General features: G+C 40.5%; 1 protein-coding gene across 1 annotated transcript; it reads left to right on the forward strand.

Annotated features, from left to right (window-relative positions):
• Positions 1 to 28: 28 nt before the first annotated feature.
• NSL1 (NSL1, MIS12 kinetochore complex component) lies at positions 29 to 18,373 on the forward strand (the record flags this gene model as incomplete). Its single annotated transcript, XM_025210204.1, has 6 exons — positions 29 to 175; positions 2,639 to 2,723; positions 7,804 to 7,934; positions 11,610 to 11,664; positions 16,744 to 16,811; positions 17,502 to 18,373. Coding segments are annotated over 6 exons (759 nt in total), but the record flags the coding sequence as incomplete, so codon positions are not given.
• Positions 18,374 to 20,867: the final 2,494 nt, after the last annotated feature.

Here is a 20,867-nt window from a genome sequence, read left to right on the forward strand (position 1 = left end):
AGGGCCGGGCCCGGGCGGGCGGGCGGTGGGGCCGTTGCGGCGCTCTGGGCGCGCGGGCTGTCTGCGCGGCGGCGCTCTGTGTGTCTTGTCGTCTACTTGTTACTCCTTAATTCTTGACCTTTTCCGCCTGTTTTTATTGGATTTCGTGTTTGGCTCTTATGTTTTACTGGCACGGGTGCATTGTTTTCCTGATTCTATTTTATTTCTTAGTTTTTGTGTGTTTTTGCGTTTGCGTTTTTTGTGGACTTTTTGTTTCTTTTGGGGGGAGTTGTTTCTTTTTGAGGGGGGTCCTTGGTTTGTTCTTTGTTTTTTTCCATGTTTTGTTCCTGTTTGTTTTTTGTGGGGATGGTTTTGGGGTTTTTTTGGGGAGGGGGTTGGTTTTAGGGGTGCTGAGGGGGTTGTGTTGGTATACTTTTTATTTTATAATATTTTTAAAAATGCGTTTCTTTTCGTATTTGTTTTACGTTAATTGTTTTTATGTCCTTACGTTATTTTTCTAGTTGATTCTTTTGTTTGTTTTTAAATTTTGTGATGTATTTATTAATTTATTTGTTGGGTTTTTTATGTATGTATGTATGTATTTATTTATTTATTTGCCTACAGAGCAGTGTGTTTTCTTGTTGCAAAGACCTGGGAAAGACGCCCTCCCAACAAGTGGAAATTTTAAGAGCTAATATTTCCCAAAGGGTGCTTTGAGAAGGGATACCTTGAGTCTAAAAAAAGGTTGAGAACTGCTGTTCTAGGCTGAAGGCAGGCATTGGCGGTGTGCTATACATGATGCCAGGGGTCACACACCAAATGGTGACAATAAAAAAAAAATCATTGAAAACTTTTACTGTCATTAATCCCTCTTCAGGGAGAGAGGGGTAAATAGCATTTGATCATGTGACTAAGGATTGTAATGTATATGCAGGGCTCTATCTAAGATTTCACAAACATACTCATTGAATTTGCATGATTTTCCCCCCCCTGTCCTCTTGGCTACCCCTACCAAATATCAAATCCCTCTTCCAAAGAATGGAGGAACTAAAGCATCTTAAAAACACAGCTGTAAGATTCGTGTTTGTTTGTTTGAAACATCTGAACTACAGTAGCAGATGTTTTCCAAAAAATAGACTGACACAGATAATTCAGCCCAAACATTTCACGTTGCAAAATTATAATAGTCTGAAAACAGGACTTCCTGTTGAAAGTATCAAACAAAATGTCATGCCCCCTCTACCTTTTATGGTCATGTTAGGACCTGTTGCACACGCAAAGCAGCTATCACAATAAAAAGCTCCAACCAGCTGTAAAGTTAGACCTCAAAAATGTGTACTAACTTTCTAACTGGTTGCTGTTGAACTTTAATTTGCACGTGCAGCAGGATCTCCCCTGTGGCTAGGAGTCCTGTCAGCTGACAGGACTCCCAGCCACAAGGTGTACCTTGCCCAGCATGAAACCCCTGAGCCCTGGGGAGTGTACCTGATCCCCAAGGGTTGTGTGTGTGTGTGAAATCCCCAGGTCCACACAAGGCTCTCAGTTAAGGCACCCATTAATTGAAGGACTCTTGGTCCTGGCTGCATGTGAGGTGCAGCAGGGAATGGGAGCCCTATGAGGTGTGGGGCTCTAGGTCCCGGCTCCACATGGCCCCCGTGGCTGGGATCCCTCTCAGCAAAGCTGTGGAAGCCTGCTTCTTGCCAGTGCAGGGGGAGCCCAGATTCAGGCTCCCCCTGCACCAACAAGGCACAGTTGGATCTAATGCATGATCCCACAATCACACCTCCTGCCTTGTGCATGTATGGCAGGAGGTGTGACTGTGTGGCTCACTCATTAAATCCAGTTATGCTTTTACCTGAATGTGTAGAGGAGCCTCAGTGGGGTTAAGTGCATGTTGTTCTGTGGCCTCTCATTACATCATTAGTAGAAGCATTGCAGCAGGCCAAGGGAAGTGTTATTCACCTTTATTCAGCACTGGTGAGGGTACCTCTGGAGTACCATGTCCAGTTTTGGGCCCCCCACTACAAAAAGGATGCAGAAAAATTAAGAGTCCAGCAGAGAGCAGTGAAAATGACGAGGAGGCTGGGGCGCATGACTTATTGTGAGGAGAAGTGGAGGGAACTGGGCTTATGTAGTCTGGAGAAGAGAAGCGGGGGGGGCGGGATATTTAATAGCAGCCTTCAACTGCCCGAAAGGGGGTTGCAACAAAGATGGAGCTAAACTATTCTCAGTGGTGGCAGATGACAACAAGGAACAATGGTCTCAAGTTGCACCAAGAGAAGTTTAGGTTAGATATTAGGAAGAACTTTCTCACTAGGAAGGTAGTAAAGCACTGCAACAGGTTACCCAGAGAGCTGGTCGAATCTCTATCCTTGGAGGTTTTTAAGACCTAGGTAGACAGTGCCTTAGCTGGGGTGACATAGTTGGGAACAGTCCTGCTTTGAGCAGGGGGTTGGACTAGATGACCTCCTGGGGTCCCTTCCAACCCTCATTTTCTATGACTCTATGATTACCAAGTATCTACTGTTGTCAAGTTGGGACAGGACTTCAGCAGTTTTCTAGGAAGTGGGAACAGGTTACAGGGTACTTACCTTCTGTCAGTGCTGATACGCTCACCAGTGTAACTTCAAGCATTTTGATAGCTATTCATTTCTTACAGAATTTTGAAACGGCTGTTCAGGAAAATATTACTATTAATGGAGAGCCCTGGCAGGAAACTTCAGATGAAGATGAGCTTCAAAGTGGTGTGTGTTTAGTTTATCTTATATCTTCATTTTATGCTAAGCATTTACCTTACTGTTAAGGCAGTAAATCTTCCTTTTGTTGAAACTAATAGATAAGTGTTATCAGGGGGAAAAAATAACACTGAGTCCAAGTCTGCACATGTCTGATTGAGAAATTAGATTCACCCTTGCAGTACAGTATTTCTCCACAAATAGTCTTGAGAATTAAATTCAAAGAGAATGTAATTTGAATACATAACCCAGGAATAAATGGGAGGAGGAGACAGGAGGAAAGGCATATTTTCAGAACCATTTGTGTTTCTCTCTAAATGCCTAACTCCCATTGAAATCAGTAATTCAATTGAATCAATGAACAGAGTTTGGCATTTAAATACCTTTTGAGGATCTGAGGTTTGGTTACCAAGGAGATAGGTGACTTTAAAATTCCTTAAGTAGGTGATACATATATAATTTAATACATATTTTAAACTTCTTTACATAAACAGCGTTTATGAAAATTATCTTGTAGAAGGGTTCATAACAAAAGGAAGGGTACAGCATCTTAAAAATAACCTTATCTTAGTCTAGGGGAAAAGTCATATGCAAATGACTTGTTTCACTTCCATTCAGACTTTCTAAAAATATAGGCTAAACAAAATTTATTTGGGAATATCTTTTACTGGAGTAACTGGGAGACGTTAGGCAAGCTTCTGAGCATAAACTTTCTACAACAGACAAGACAAAGCCACCTTTCCATGGAAACCCACAAAAATAACAAAAACAAATCTGACTGGCCCTCCCTTTAGGAAGAAATTTAACAGTGCAATCCTCAGCCATTACAACTATCAAGACAACCTCTCCCCTTTGGAGAGAAAAACCAAATAGTTCTTATTTGAAGATCCAACAAACAAAACAGTGATCAAACCAACAGATCAAGGAGAGTCTGTAGTCCTTCTCAACATCAAAGGCTTCATTAACAAGGCAGACAGACAGCTCTCTAACCCCCAGCAATTATAAGAAACTCAGAGAAGACCCCAAAACAATATTAATCTTTGAACACAGACATTATCAAATCATTTTCTTATCAACTCCAAGAAAAAAAAAAGCACAAACTTAACCTCCTTTGCTTTTGCCCCAGGAACTCTTTACATGTTCTCCAAGGTACACAAACAAGAAAACCCTGGCAAACTAATATCCATCTTCAGTAACTTCACTGACTTACTAGTAGACTTCATATATATCAGGGGTGTCAAATAAATGGCCCATGGGCCAGATTCAGCCTGCAGAGCCCTGCCATCTGGCTTCCAGTGCTGCCCCTTGGTCTGATCAGACCCACAAGGGGCCTGGTGCATACTCCTGGTGTAGAACCAGCCTGCAGGCTGGATTGGGCATACCAGACCCTCTCTTCATACCCCATCACACCTGATCTGGTGACCAAACGAGCCAGTCCCACAGCTGCTGGGGCAGGCAACACACATGGTATAGTCCATTCTGGCTGCTGCGGGATCTGCATCTGTGTCTCATGCAACACAGGCCCCAGACCAGCTGGAGCAACAGCTGGATCAGATATGTGTCTGGTCCACTTACAGCTCTGCTGCCAAGCGCACTGGGGAGTCCCGTGTCCCGTCCCGTCGTCGTCCGCGTGCCCGCCCCCCCCCGGTAGAATGCTCCATCCGCCCCACCATTGCGGCATTCACGAGCTGCCTGGTATCTTGAGGTATATAGAAAAAACATTTAAAGCTGTGTCTATTTCCAAATCGCCAAATCTCTCTGAATTGATTAAAGGGTCTTCTGATTCGATTCAGATTCAGAGATTCAGCCACCAAATCGGGTCAAATCTCTACCAAATTAAATCAGGGACTGAAGCTTTGCACGGCCCTACTATTTATCTATATATTATGCATCTGTCAGCTGCTTCTTACTTGGTCTCTACCAAGTTACTGCTTCTGATATCTTTTTTTGTTCCTCAGGTTTAGCGATCACTTCAATTAACATAATTAGGTTAAACAAAAGTAATGGTTTTACCTGCTATATGTCTTAGACAAGGGGTCGGTCATCAACCTGTGGCCCATGGGCCAAATCTGTGGGTGGCTCTGTCCATGCTGCACCAAAGCCAGATGGCAGGGGGAAGCAGGAAAGGTCCTAGTGCCTGCTTGTCTCGTATCTGAGCTAGGTCATACCAGTCTTTTGCCAGAAAATGTTGCTAACCCTTGCCTTAGTCTGTTTGCTTCTTTCATAGATCTGAGGAAGGACGTTTGTGCCCCAAAGCTTGTCTAATTTATCTGTTAGCAAGACATTTGTTTCAGTAAAAGATATTACCAAGTAAACTCCCTTCTCACATGTCTTCTGGATCGGGGATGGCCTCCTGCAGCACGAGTGCCATAAGTGGCATTGGCAGCTTCTGTGTGTGGCATATGGAAGATGGAGGATGGAATAGGCAACACAGTGATGGATAGGGCAGGGTCCACAGGGAAGGAAACAGAAAGCAGAATAGCAGATGGGGTTAAAGGATAGGGATTGGAGTGGCACTTGGAGAGACTACGCAGGTAATTTGTGTTATGCCTTCCAGAAGGTTTTCAGTTTTATAAATTGTAGCATCCAGCCTGTGTTAGCTCTTAAGGGTAGCAATAGAAAAAGAAACAGTAATAGATTGTCTTTGCAAGGGCTGTAAACTGAATGTGTAATTATAGGGGCCTTCGGCAGAAAACAAGGTAAAGATGCACCTTATAGATTAACTAAATCAGAGATGCCTAAGGGGCCTTTAGTAACCTTTAGCATTCAGTGGAAACTATATGATTTGGTTGTATATACTAGTTACTTGGGTTTTTTGCCTTGCATACTTCAAATGGTACATCTCTGTTTTAGACTTCAGCGTAATGGAAAGGCACCCAGGCTGGTTTAACGCTTTGTGCTTTAGAAATAACTTATGAACATAAAAATTATGTGTTTATTTTAATCAAGAAAACAAGTTTAGAGTGTAACAACAGTTACTGCACTCAACAAAACAAAATCCTCTTTTCCAGCCATGTATGTCTTGTGGTGTTTAAACAAGTGTTGTATAAAAAATTCAGCACACTTCTAGAGTTTAATAAATTATATGCAAGAATTGATATTCCAGTAGCTATAACTGTAGCTTGAAAGGTAGGGAAATTAAGATTCACTTCTTATGTCCTAACAGAAATTCAAAAATATTTTAATAATGTATTTAAAAATCCAATTAACCTCTAGGAAAAATTTAAAAATAGTAATATTTTTACTTACATTTTTTCATTAAATAAACATTTTATTTTTTAAAAATTGGATTAAGGAAAAGTGTAAACTGACAATCCTGGATAAATATTTGAAATAACTTCTCATATCTCTACATTATATAGACCCCCTTCTAGGATTGCCATAAAAATACTTTGCCCATTAAGAAGTCACGATGAGGTGGTGCTGCAAAGATTGACCAGGAGATGGGGCTGTAAATCCACCTTTATGCAATATGCTAAGCAGATCTAAAATATGTCAAGACTTTGAACCCAAGTGTACTTTGGATTGAGCATTGTAACTGCTATCCTAACTCCCCTTTGCTTCTGGCTTTTGACTTCTGTTTTCTGTTGTCTAATGGTAGATGATGTAACCTGAGAGTAATAAAGGGCAGGTATTTAACATTTTACTTAAACAATCTGAAGTTTTCAGTTTTAAACAGTTGTCAGATTGAATTGCAAAATTGCAGATGCTCAGACTATAGGATAATAAATACTGTAGACACTTTTCATAGGACTCTTCAATTAACAAAGGTGAGAAACTGCCATATGTATTTTCTTATGGCATTAAGAACCTTTTAGAGAGCTAATATTAATAGAATATTTAATATAATATTTAATAGAACATTTGAATTAAGTGTGTGATGTACAAGTACACAAATGGAAAATATTTAAAATTGTATCATTCATTTAATATTGTATCCTTCATTGCCAGGATTGTGTGCTGCCTTCTCAGAATTTTTTTTAATGGTACAGAATATCAGCCATTACTGCTGAAATAAGGTAGTGCCTTTAAAAATACCTAGTCTTTTATTGTGAGAGTCACCGCATAGTTACAGAAAACTGTTGATTCATATGGATTGCAAGGCCTTACTTGAGTGACTTCAGACTGAATACATTTCTGAAAAGGCTGCCACAGCATATGAAAGCAAAGGGATTTAGTAGCCATAGCAAAATACTTTTCAGATTTAAGGCCAGATTCATTGCCTGCTGAAATTAGTTGAATTGTTCCATTAATTCCATGGGCTCTGATTACAACTTTATTCACCTATTACAAATTATTACTCCAGTATCAACTGTATTTGGTGCAGGGTGGTGTTTTGGAGAACTACTTTCTTGTTACGCAAAGACTTTATTATATGAATGTAGCTTATTTTCTAAAGCATATAATTAGGGGCTGTATTGATACCTATGTTTAAAACCCTACCCCCAAACAAGTACAAAACAAGTTAAACAAATATCAATCCCGTATTTACACCTACTCTTAGCAAAAAAAATCACTCTTTTTTTTTTTTTTTTAAGTCAGTTAGCCTGAGAAGGATGCAAGAGATCCAAGCTGTTGGTCTCTTTGAGTAACGATCCACATGCAGTTGTATTATTAAGCTGACCCTCAGTGTTTTAGTACATTCTAGCTTTTGTACAGTCTGTGCTTTTTGTATAGCCCAGCATCATGTCTGTGTATGAATCCACCTTTTCTGTTTATGCTGTACTGTAGTTTCTGAACACCAAGCATGTGGACCACTAGCAACTTTATACTTCCAACATAATGGAAGTGAGGCACCCCTTGTAGGACTTAGCATTGCTTTACAGGTTTTAGCCAACAGATATTAAGTTTAAACGCATCATTACCTGCTATTACAAGGAAAGGATGACCAAAAAGAAGTGCATGACAGTTGTGTTTTAAGCTATCCATTTAACTCATTGGTGATATAATTTATACCAGACTACTTATTGCAGATATAACTCTTTTTACTTGCAAGGTGTCTTGCTTTATTTCCTGTAAAAATATTAGTATTTTTCAAGAAGGCACTATAACTTTGCATACTGTCACTTTATTGTGCTTATGAATATAGGTTCTGATATCAAAATCCTTGAAGATCAATTTGATGAACTTATAGTCGAGACTGCTAGCAAGCGTAAGCAATGCCCCAGAAAAATACTGGTACATATCATCAAGACCATGAAAGCAGAGCAAGAAATATTGGTGAGTAATTTACAATTCTGATGAAAAGCATAATTTGAATTGGACTCGAGATGTGCGTTTGAAAGAAAATAGAGGAATTCTGTCAACATAGTGGCTGAGACATTGTGTCTGAAGTTTTTCCCAATTTTGTTTCTGGTTCTGTGGCATCTCTGAGTAAACTGCTTCCATTTCATAGTTTCATAGTAGCTAAACCTATTCTCCATCAGCTTATTACCATTGTTCCTCGTCACCCCAGGTGGTGCTGGGGAGAGTAGGGTTCTTCTTATTTGCTTTTGATCTCCCCTGATGAGTTTGTAAGCAGCCACCAGGTCCCCCCTCAGCCTTCTCTTGCCAAGGCTGAACAGGTTCAGGTCCCTCAGTCTCTCCTCATAGGGCCTGTCCTGCTGCCCTCTCGCCAAACAGGTGGCCCTCCTCTGAATTCTCTCCAGGCTGGCCACATCCTTTTTAAAGTGCGGCACCCAGTACTGGACGCAGAACTCCAATTGCGGCCTGACCAATGTTGCTCTGAACCGGCTTGAGATGCATCTTTGGATGCATGACAAGGTATGGCTGGCCTTGCTGGCTGCAGTCTGGCATTGGTGGCTCATGTTCATCTTGGAGTCAATAATGACTCCAAGATCCCTTTCCACCTCTGTGCTTTCAAGAGGGGAACTCCCCAGCCTGTATGTATGCTGTGGATTCCTTCTCCCAAGGTGCAGCACCCTGCATTTATCTACGTTGAACCCCATCCTATTACCATCTGCCCACTTATGTAATTTGTCTAAATCTAGTTGCAGCCTCTCTCTCTGCAACTCCTACTGAAGGTAGAGAGAGGCTTGAAGCAAACTTGAAGGGAGAGAGAGGCGAAGTGAGCCTCTCTCTCTCTCTCCAAGTGTGCCTACCTCACCCCACATCTTAGTGGCATCAGCAAACTCTCTGCATTGATATATCCTTCGGTTAATCAAGGATAAATACCCATTATATTGTGCTAAGTCTTAATGAATTAACACTGTGGTACTGTTCATTGGGTTATTTAAGCACATGCTTCCAATGGTTACCCCTATGCTTTAAAATTCAGTATGTGCTTATATACAATACTGAAACAGGGCCTCTGAAATCTTTGGAAGAAAGCTGCTGTAGAAGTGTAAAATGTTGAGAGAGAGAGAGAGTGTATGTGCATGTGTGTGTGTAGAGCTCTTTAATTCTTCCTGAGCAGGCATGGTGTTGTCAGGGCTTTCATGAAATGGAATTGCTAACCTCATGGTTCCAAAGCAGCAGTTCTGTAGATAAAACCTTCCAACTACATCACGAATATCACATTTTTAACAGTACCAGCTCCTTGATAAATCATACAGCAAGTCATGAGCCACATTTATTCAACTTGTCACCAGCAATTATGAGGAGCAGTGACTGGCTGCATTGTGCTCCTCAAGACAGTCTTCATTTCCTCCAGCAGGTGGTCTGTTACAGAGTTTGTAAGCACCTTCTATAGTATTCAATATCCAGGTGTTTAACTTAAAATATGCAAGTAGGCAAGTGGAATAATGACCATCAGATAATCAGGGAAACAAGGGTATATGGTTTAATCAATAGAGATATTAATCCTCTGATTTGGGGCATAATTTTGGTAGTTACTGGAATTGGCTATATCTAATGCCATGAATTTTAAATCTCTCCCATTAAAATATATTTTACCACTGCATTAGTCCTAGGTCAGAGGAGCCTTTTGGCCTACCTGTTAAGTAGCTAAAAGTAAGCTTTTTTCCATTCATGCATCTGGTTGACCTGGTGACTTGTCCACCCTCCTCTTCCTCAGAAAGTCTCAGTTACCAAGAGCATGTTGATCTACACACAGACCGTGCATACTTGATCTGCATATAATCTTAACTCTAACTCCTACTTTGTTTCCAATTAGTACATTTTTCCTTGGCTTTAGAAAAATAACTTTATTCAGAGTATTCTCAGCCTAAGGGTGCAGGACATGTTTCTCAAGCCAGGTATAGGAAATTGCTTGTAGCTACCTCAAGGTTTGTACACTTATCACTAGACAGGGCATGATTTTTTTTTCACTTGTTACCATGCATCTAGAAAACACGGCTTGGCATGTATGGTTTAAGTGCTTGCTGTACAGATGTGAAAAAAAACACTTTCAGTTGCAACGTGTATCTTTTGCAATAGGGGGCAAGCCTAGATTTCCATGGAAGTTCTGGCTAAGGTCTGCACTGCAGGGTTTCAGTCCTTCAGCTCATCAGTAAAGAAACCTGCAGTGTTAAATCATTCTTACCCTTTCTGGAGGGTAGATCCCCAAGGTAAATCGCTTAATGTTATGAGGATGTTGTTATTTGCTGAAAGGATTTGTTCAGAAAGTGCTTTAGAAGCTTGTGTTACATCTCTAAGATACAAAATTACGTCTTGGAGTTCACAGTGGGCAAGCAAACAAATATTTTTTAAAAAAATCTAGAATACTGCATCCCAAAATGTACTGTTTCATATAGTCTAATAGTAGTCAAACAGTAGTATACTTCATAGAGGTGTCTTAGGACCATAGGACCCTGCAGTGATCTACTGTTACATTTTTGTTGGGAGATACAGTAAGGCTGTAAATTTTTTGCACAATGAATGTTAGTTTTTTTTCTGCAGAATCGTGCAGTATTTTCCAAAACAACACTCCTCCCAAAGAACAGCCAAACAGGTTTTACATAAGTGTCATGGTACAGTCTCCCTACAGCTGTGAAAAGGAAACAGCCTCCCAGAGAGTCTGTTCATCAATATGTCAAAGAATGCTTGAGACCAGTGCCTGTTGCATTTCCCTCACTTGGGACTGTCACCTCCTATATTTCCAGACTTGCTAACAAAAATGTTTCAGCCATTAGAACTTTGTTCCAATAGTGACTGCTTTTTGTTCACAATTTTAAGAAGGATTGGAGGAGAGTCTTTCAGTGGGAGAAATACTTTTTGTACCCAGCTTAAAAATGCGTGAGTTCACCTTTACCTTGTATGTGTCTAGTGTTCATGATGTAGGTGGTGATTGCTGGTAATGAAATAAGCTTCTCTTCTACCTCATAACTTCTCCTTACTTGACCTTGAAGTGAAATCATAACACTGAAATGTTACATACATCTCTGCAGCAACTTACTCATGTTGTGTCACAAGATTCACGGCAAGGGTCAAAGAACAGGAGAGCCCGGGTTGTGAGAGAGACTCTTCTCATTCATACACAAATACCTGTAAAGACAGAAAAAGAACAAACACCACTGGTCATAATAGTAGTTTTTTGTATAAATGTTCCCTTTGTTTAGGCTTCGTGAATGGTTCCTCAGGAGTTGCTATGCAATTCTCTTTCATAAATTATGCAGCAGATGGCAATGCGTCTTCCAAAATGCCTAAACTATAGCAGGACAGCCTCTTTTCTGCCATGCTAAATTTGACAAACTACAGGACAATATCGTGACTAGATACAATTAGTCCAGAAATGTGCTGAGTATATTACCTTTTCTAGCAGTTCTCTAAATTAGATGTAGAGTACTGAATACATGTTTTATAAACCTATTGGTTGCTCTTAATAACTGTGCTGCTGTCCTCCTGATAGTAGCTCTCCATTGTGCTGAGTACTGTGCAAACATGGATATTAAGGCAATTCTTAAAGCAAAAACAATCCAAAATGAAATAATTTTTCATTTATTTTTGTGCATGCAGAAGCTCTACAAGCCTGTTGTAAAGCCACAAGAGATAAGACCAGAGCCATCTCAAGGTAAGTATCTGTCAAGTCAGTCCAGATGCATAGAAAAAACACTACCTTGTTGAATTGTCAACTGCAAAATTTTAAAGTCCCATAAAATTACTGTCTTTCAAGTGTGACTGTCAGAGTGGAGACTCTCAATCAGTTTGTTCTGTTAACAATTATGTTATAGTACTCCATTTCAAAACCTGTCTATCCCACCCATGTAGTTGATCCAATGAATGATATCGCCCATGAAAATGCTTGCCTCTCACACTTTTTGGCACTCAGTTATTTAAATATGCTTACTGTGGCTGTAACTGGACCAAAATGATAGGTGCCTGTGGTAGCTAGGCATCCTCATTCTTTATTAGCACACATTCATTTCTCTTTTCCTGAAGTTTCATGCTAATATTTACTCAAGGCCAAATCAGCTATAAATTGAGGTTACATTGGTTCATGACTACACAAAGCAGGTTTCTGTCTTCAGTTATACTGTTGGAAAACAGATAATGAATGAGATAGACTGTGGCTTGACCCACTATGGCAGGAGTGCTCAACCTCCAGCCCATGGAGCCTTGGAATCTGGCCTGTGAGGCTCCCCATGGGTTGGGAAATTTGGCAGAGGGGGGAGCAGTGGCAGTTAATACCACCACCCCTCCTCACTGCCAAAATCCCAAGCCCTGAACAACAGGTCAGGGCTGAGCCACAAGCCTCCCCTGACATCACCAGATCGGGGCTGGGCCACACTCCCTTCCCTATGGAGATGGTTTGGGATTGGCCCATGCCCCCTTCTCCCCCCTGCAGATCTAAACCATGCCTCCTTCCCTCTGCCCGGCCAGGTTGAAACTGGTTCATGCCCTTCTCCACCCAGCCAGATTGAGGCTGCCCACACTCCATTCCTCCCATGGGGTTGGGCCATGACCCTTCCCACACAGGGCTGGGTCAGGGATGGATCAGCCCCCTTCACGCCCCTCACCCTTCCTCCCTGCAGGGCTGGGTTGGGGCCAGGCCAAGCCCCCTTTCCCTGCACAGCTGGATCGAGACTGAGCTGCCTCCTGCCGGACATCTGGGAGGGGCTACGCTGGGTGTGGACCTGCCCTGGATACTGGATTGCATCTATTAGCCAAATCCAGCCCACAAAGGGATCACTCCTGTCTGGCTTATTATTTATGCTTTGTGAGACCTAGAAATGCTTCACAATCATTTGATTCCCAGCAATAATCAGGGCTGGGTTGATCTGTAAAAGAAGTAAAGTAGCAAAGAATGCATTTTTAGACATGGTTATCCTTCAGTATTTCATGTCCATAATATTGAATTTTTACATTACAATAAGCACCGTACAGTATTAGTATCAGTGTGCTACCTGTGGCATGTAAAATTGTAGCAAGTAAAGCAGAAAGTGTTATCTGTTGTCAAACTTATCATTAGGGACCTATCAAAATCATGACGGAAGTGGGCTGCATGGCGGCTCCCATAATCTTGCAGTTTCCCAGTGTCTTCCATTGCTTTAGAAACAGGATGCATACCATGGAAGTTGCAGCAAAGTTAGTTTAGGTTGGTGGTCAGGAAAAATTTCACAGTTAGAAAAGAGAGGCAGTGGAATAGACTGCGTAGGGAAGTTGTGGAACCTCCATCATTGGAGGTGTTCAAGAAGTTGGATAAGCATTGATCAGGGATGGTTGAGAAGTAGGTATGGCTAGAGTGCTCAGTAAAGAGCAACAGTTGGAAGCCCAGGAAAATTCCCTCCGCAACACACAGATCACTGGGAGATGATGAAAAGAGCTCTGCAGCCTAGAACAGGTGGAGATTGGAGAAGACCACACTCAGCAGCAGGAGAACAAAGCAGAGCTCAACAACAGGCTTAGTTATGAAAGAAAATTAAAGCAGCTGAGGAAAGGTTTATGGAGGGAATACAGAAAGGAGAGTTCTAGCTGTCCATAAGAGGATGTGATGTGTGAAGTTTTGCTTGCTGTCTCCAGGCTGCAGAGCAGAATGGAGAGTGTTCAATTTTCGCATGCTTCTGGGCTTTGCTTGTTGCCACGTGGCTGGGAAGAAACTTTTCCCCTCCTGTTGCTACAGCTATTAGGGTTTCTTTTCACCTTTCTCAGAACCACTGGGGGTTGGCTGCAGCCAAGACTAGGGATTTTGACTGGCATGTGCCAGTGCTTTTATTGGGACTAAAACTTGGAGGATTCTTTCATTGTCTTAGACAAGGACTTGTATGGGATGGTTTGGATGAAGATGATCCTGCCTCGAGCAGGGTGCTGAACTAGATGACCTCTGGAGGTCCCTTCCAGCCCTACTTTTCTGTGATTCTGTGAAAGGGTTTTGAATATAGTGAGCTGAGAATACTGTGATTACAAAGCCTTTGCTGTAATTTGCTATCTCATTCACAAATGCAAAAATGTTTAAATAAATAAAAATATGTAAGTATGACTGAACTGAAGAGTAGCTAGAAGCTTCCAATTTGCAGGTTTGTGGTCTGACTTACTTTAGGCAGCATTTCCTCTTTGTGACTGAGAAGAGACTCTGCTTCCAAAAATGCCCACGTGTTGCAAAGGAGCCAGCAGGAACTAAAGAACTTTGTGGGAGTTTCTCAGTAATGGGGCTGGTTTTCAGCATGGATTGACAAACTGTTTGAGAGACAGGCAGTCTGTTCTGCATCATTCTTTAGTATTAAATAGTAGCAAATTACTAACCAAAAAAAGAACATGGTTTGTGCTCAATTTTAGTATTTTCAGTCTCTGGAAAGTTCATATGTCCCAGTTTAGTAAGTGCAGTGGCCAGAAACCAAAAATGTTTAGATTACTCAATACCTTTCATTTCCTTTTTTCATTTCCCTATGTTTTGGGAAGCCTAGAACACAGGAATGTAATATTCTCCATGTAAAGCTCATCCTCTTCATACTGCATAATTTAAAGTGGCATTTTGCAGATTTTTCTGACTACCTGCGGGCATCTCCAGTAATTGCTTTTGTCTTTTCCCTCACAACTGGGGAGGCTTTCCATTCCCCAGTTTTTTGTCACTGTAGGCTATCATCACTCAATCACAGACAGGTTGTCCTGTTCATGGAGAGTATCTGTTCATAACCAACCTATCCTTATTCAGTTTGAGGGATCACTGTTCAATGATTATCTTCCTCCCAGAGTCTGAGTAATCATGTTATCTTGGCATACTTTGCCATTTCTGGATTGTGCTGCCAGAGACCTAGATACAGCACCAAATTAGGTCTCTACCGGTAGTGTCCCTTCAGGATAGTTCTCCCTTTCATTTACCCTGTTATAACTTCTATAGCAGTATAAGATGAAAGCTTTCCCTGTATCTGTGGTACCACTTCTCTGAGCTCCTCTCTCCCTTTCTTCCAAATTGATCCAATAACTTCCTATTTTGTATAACAAGTTCTTAACTTTTCTGGTAAGGCATTTGTTGTTTGAGTTTTGCTGGCTGGCAACAGTTAGTTGTAGATGCAAATGATGAGTATTGCCAGTCTGGTTGTGTAAAACCTTCACTGATTTTTCACCACTAACGTTTTCAGAGTTATGTTTATCATTTTCTGACCTGTTCAACAAGTTCTTTCAAGCTTCATGAACATATCTTAATGCTTTATTTGTATTTGTATTTATTTGTAACAGTCTTCTCTCCTTCCTTTCTCCCATCCACAAGCATCTTTGTATGCTGTGGTTGGAACCTTGCTTTATTTTTCCCTGTCCTGGTATAGTTGTTGCGTACAGGAGCTATTGCAACAGGAAGGATTAACAAGCCTACTAATGGCAACATTTAAAACTTAGCATGTTGCATTGCAGCTGAGAATTGAAAGTTGGTAAATGAATCCTGGACCTGCAGTCTAGGTTTGGTAGGAATAAGGCAAGGGGTTTAGAGACCATGTAGAAGATGATACCACAATATGTTTGGATCAACCTGTATGCAATGTTAGGTCAGGTCCTATAGGTAAATCAGAACTATTTTTCTAGAGAGTTCATCTGTACCTTTAATTATTTGGGTTCAAAAAGTATCTTTGCTTACTAAATCCTTGTCTGGTATTTTGTTATATTTAGGAGGTTTCAATCACAGAATCTGAGAATGTATTTTCCTTACTGCTCATAGAATAATTTAAGATAAGATACAAAGCAAGGAGTAAGAAGGGTAGTGAATAATAAATATTTCTCATTTTGCTTGCAAGCATCCAAAGACCCTAGAGCCATAGGGTATCTTTACGCATGCTCTGGAGTCGCGGTCACTTTAATTAGAGCAGTTTTTGGGAGCCTCTCTATTTAAAGCACCTGCAGCATCTTGTGTATTCAGTGTCCCACGCTTTAACTAAAGCTCGTTTGAAGAGTTTTAGTTAAAGCAACCCCGCCACCATTTTGAAGCACAGGGACAATGAATACATGTGCTGAGGCTGCTGGAGCGTGCTAATTAGCGTGCCCCATCAGGCTTAGTTAACTGTGTGTGCTCCAATGTATCCAGGCAACAGGCACATGTATAAGTGGCTGTAGATCTTACACCAGTTCAATTACAGTTCTGTAAATATATGTATATACTAACTGCTAGTGGAACTGATGTCTGACTAGATGACTGAGGATTTTTCTTTTGTTTTTTTTAAATGTTTTTGGGTTTCTTTCTCTTCCTGAATGAAGAAAAATTGTTACTAGCTTGTGGAAGCTCTTTGAATAGGGGTACTGTATTCTTGTTCAAACACTGAGGCAAAAGGGTTGTATAATATTCTGTGATTTAATACTGGCTTTATCTGTTGCCCTAGGCTTTTTGATGCTCCAGCCACTGGGAATCCTGGAGAAAGGATTTGCATATTCCAAGATATGCATATTTTAAAACCTAGGTTGCTAGATGATCTATCAAATTATTGAGTTTACTAAACTTGCAGAGCAGTTGACTTCATAATAGTCCTTTCTATGAAAGTATAGAATCGCAGAATGTCTAAGGCCTACTGTATGTTCAATCATTTTAGTGGTTTTATAATTAATTACCCTTGGTGTTTCAGTGTCCTCTTTCCTTCCCTTCTCCCACCCTCCGCTTCTGAGTGGTAGAAAAGCCCTCTTTTTCTTCATGCTTTTGGAGTAATATACAATTATGGTATATGCTTCTTTACAGCTGATTGCATGGCAGATCTGAGACAAGTAACAGGAGTAACATCAAAACAAATTGGCGAAGCAATGAAGGTAAGATCTGTGCCAGCTAGAAGGCAGTCTTTAGCTGTAATTTTTGTTACCTTTTACTTTCAACATACTATTTCTTTTTTTGAAAAACAACCTGATGAAGTAGAAGTATTTATTAGTCATAACTACTTTTCTGTACAAAAATTTACCTTCTGTACTCATTAAATGATTTGTGACTATCTCTCTCTGAGATAACTGCAGTAGTCTAAAGAGAAGGTTGATTTTTTTTTTAAGGTTCTAAGCTTTTTTTTTCTTTTTAAGACTTGCAAGGAAGAGCTTATAACAAATGCGTCTGTGTCCATAGTGTAGTGATTTACAATACATTTTTGTCTTTGAAAATCTAATATTTATGGAAGTTTGGTACTTATAAAATGCCTCCATGACATTTTATTTTCTTGATGGAAATTTGAAATGCCATACTACTTCTTCTTGATAAACTATTCAAATGTTGTTTTGTTTGGTCTTTAAACCTACAATGGAAATTCCTTACATGATCTACTAAAGGTCTGTGGATTGGTGTTTTTTAATTCATAACTATAATTTCAAAGGCTCGTATTGAGGTTGGAGAATGTTAAAGCTTATGGACACGTCATGGTTATTAATTAATTATTGTTCTGTTCTACCCATGATTGGTTTTATTGTGTAACTTGAGACGCATGCTTCTTTCGTGTTTGTGTGTCTTTTTGTTTGTAGTCTCTCCCAGCACTGATAGAAAGAGCAGAGGGATTTTCCCAAGCACTAGCTTTGCAACCAGTCTTGGAACTGTGCAAGCTCCGACAAGAAGTTTTTGCTGGTTGTAAAGCTAAAGAAGAAAATAAAATCCAAAGCCTCATAACAGAAGTGGAGATCACACCAACAGAGACTGCTGCCAAGAAAAATTCTGTGCTGAAAAGGAGGAGACCCTCAGATGCAATACAGTTAGCACGCTATCCATTGCGACGAAAGAGAAGTAGTCTGAATACATGAAAGTTTTTATATACTTATTTTCAAGCTTGAAAATGTATTCTTCTTTTGTCCACTGTATGGTTTAACTGTTTGCTTTTCCAAGGGTAAATTCCAAAGTTTTTTATAAGAGGGATGTAGCCTTTCATTTTTCATTAGCTTCTCAGTAACGTAGCCTTTCATTTTTCATGTCATATTTCCTAGTTGTATGAAAACCTGAACATATCTATAATAATAATATACAGTAATATCCATTTTAGCATACGCTCATATTCCCACCAGACAATTTTTTGTTATCTTCAGAATTGGAAACTTTATGGATTAGCCATTTATTGCAGGACTAGACTCTGGCTCAGATGTTTCACACTCATGTACATGCTTGACTTTATGCATCATGAATAGTCCTGTTGCATTGACTGAGATTACTTGTGCATCTAGTTAAGCATTTATAGGAAAAGATCGAAGAACGAGCCTTAGACCATTATAAAACAGCTTTCCATATATGTATCTAGACTGCTGTTTGCTTTACTTGTTGAGTATGTATGTTTAAAATATATCAAAGCATAATCTTTACATAGAAGATAAAGTTTTGATTTATTAAATTCAGATGCGATTGCAAAAAATGCATTTTCTAGTCAACTTTATACTAAAATTGGACTGGTTTGGCTTATTTTTGTTTAAATTGGCCAAATCAGTGAAATTTTGATTCATTTTTTTTTTTTTTTTGCTAGTAGTGTACATCGACAAAAAGTGAGACCCCCCGATGTCATCTTTGACATAACTGCATATATAGGCTCAGGTCTGAGGATTCTGATTTAGAATTATGTATGTGTGCGCCTTTATAAAATATTTGACTAGTCTTTTAAATAATTTAGAATACAAAGACATGAATATCAAGCTGTAGAGTGTCTGCATATATATATGTACATAAAACAAGAAAATTGCAGTATAGTAAATTGAACATCACATCTTTAATTATATTAAATGTTTTTGCAGTCAAAGCTGTATACAACTTCTTGGCTACTAATTACATGTGCTTGCAACACAAGCTTAATTTCTGTAACGTGAAGTGCTTCCTCCCAAGTTAACTTGTTCTTGAAGAATTTCACTGATCAAGTTGACTTCAGTAAGAGGGAAAACTTAGCTTCCAAGAGACTAAAAATATTTAAGAAAATTTGGGTTAAATTGTAGATCTGATAAAGTATTTAACTAAAAAAAGTAATTTGTCATGAAATGAGAATGTGTATATTTAATATATGTACATAAACACTGTTTTTATGTCTAACTTGTGATTTGTATATTTGTAAATAGAAATGTCAGCTTTTAAACAAAGCAGATAAGCCAATTAAAATAAAATGGTCTGAAGTTCGAATCTAGTTTATTTACCAGTTTAAGAGTAGTTATCCAATCTTGGACTATGAAGCATCTAGTAGGTTAGCATACTTGTACTTCTGCAATTGCATATTTAAACTTTGATTTAGGTAACAAACTACCATTTAGATTATTTGTCCTTGCAGAACCACTGCTAGCCAGAAGTGTCTGTATGAGAGAGACACAGGACTAGGGTGAGTAAAGGTATGAGATTACTTTAGCACAGGCATGTCAGACTCACGGCAGGGCTCCTTGCAAGCCAAATCCTGTCGGGCATGCGGAAGTGGTAGCCACAGTTCCTCCAACCTGGAATACATGGTTGTGGCAGCGTTGGCTCCTATCCAGGACACCCTTGGGAGGCACCAGCCTCTACCACGTGCTCCATGCTGGAGCTGGATCTGCAGCCACTGTGTCCCATGCCATGACAGCAACTGTAGCTGTGGCTCCAACGCAAGGCACAGCAGAGACTGGTGGCTGGGGAAGCAAAACCATGGTAGTGACAGCAGGCAATGTGGCTGAAAGGCAACTGGGGTTGCGTCAACCCTCACTCACCCTTCTGCTACTGATTACCATGTCCACGGGACCTGTTCTGTGGCCACTCCCCCCAGCCATGCCCCCCTGCCAGTTTCTAGTGGCCCATTGGTAGTCCAGTAGGTTGGATAGGGCAGCTCCTTGGGCCAGGTCCGACCTGCAGGCTGTGTGTTTGACACCCCTGCTTTAGTACGCATAAAAAGAAGCTAGAACAGCAATCCATTGACATTATGCAGTATTGTCCTAGTTGGTGGGAATGGGAAAATCAGCCCCACCCCAATTATCCTTTATGTTTTTCAAGATCCACACACATTCTTAGTGCTAAACAGAATACTGATCTAACTCCTTGCTTTCTACATGTAGGACCAACATGCAAGAATTGTTTCTCAGGGTTTTGTACCGGCATCTGTCATAGTGACTGAGCATCTACTAGGACAGGTTTAACAGAAGAGACAGGACAACATAGCAGGAGGCCTGGTGAGCTTTACCACTGGGGGTCTCGGGCAGGCAGCATTGGGGAGGATGATCATCCACATGGTGGTGACACCAAGTGTCTCATGCTGCAGGAGGAGGGAGGTTATGCTGCTGATGCAGAAACTGTAGTGGGGGAAGGTAATAGCCCACACTGTGGTTGTGGCTCAGGCAGCCCACACAGCTCATGCGGCAATGGCACAGGGGTGGTTATTGGTGTGATGGTAGCGGCAAGGGGGGGTTGCAGAACAGGAGGGGCAGCTCATGCTTCTCATGTGGCATTGCAGTGGAATACAGCCTCCCCTTGCCTTGGGCTGTATCCAGCCCACAGAAAGCCCCATGGTCTGGATTTAGCCTGGGGCACAAGGCAAATTTGACACCCCTGCCCTAGGAGAACCAAAGAGGAGGTATCTCGAAGCACATTTTATAAAATAAGCTGATGGAGGTACCCTATTGACATGAGTTACTTTTTGTTGATTTCCGTGAGAGAATTGAATGAAGTGAAAATGGATGTCTGGTGCACTAGATTGAAAAGAAATAAGTTTTGAAGGCAAGGAATCTGAATTGTTTCAAGCTGGAGCTCAACAAGTTTATGAAGGGGATAGTACCTATTCTATGTAGATTCAAAATTGTATCCTGTTGTTAGGTTTGAAAGGTGACTGGATCTCCATGTGTTAGTCATATGTAGGAGCCAGGAAGTTTTGTTGTTGTTATTGTTATTATTTTTACAAATGATTATTTGGT

Source organism: Alligator sinensis, unplaced genomic scaffold, assembly GCF_000455745.1.
Source record: "Alligator sinensis unplaced genomic scaffold, ASM45574v1 scaffold1277_1, whole genome shotgun sequence".
Classification (NCBI taxonomy): domain Eukaryota; kingdom Metazoa; phylum Chordata; order Crocodylia; family Alligatoridae; genus Alligator; species Alligator sinensis.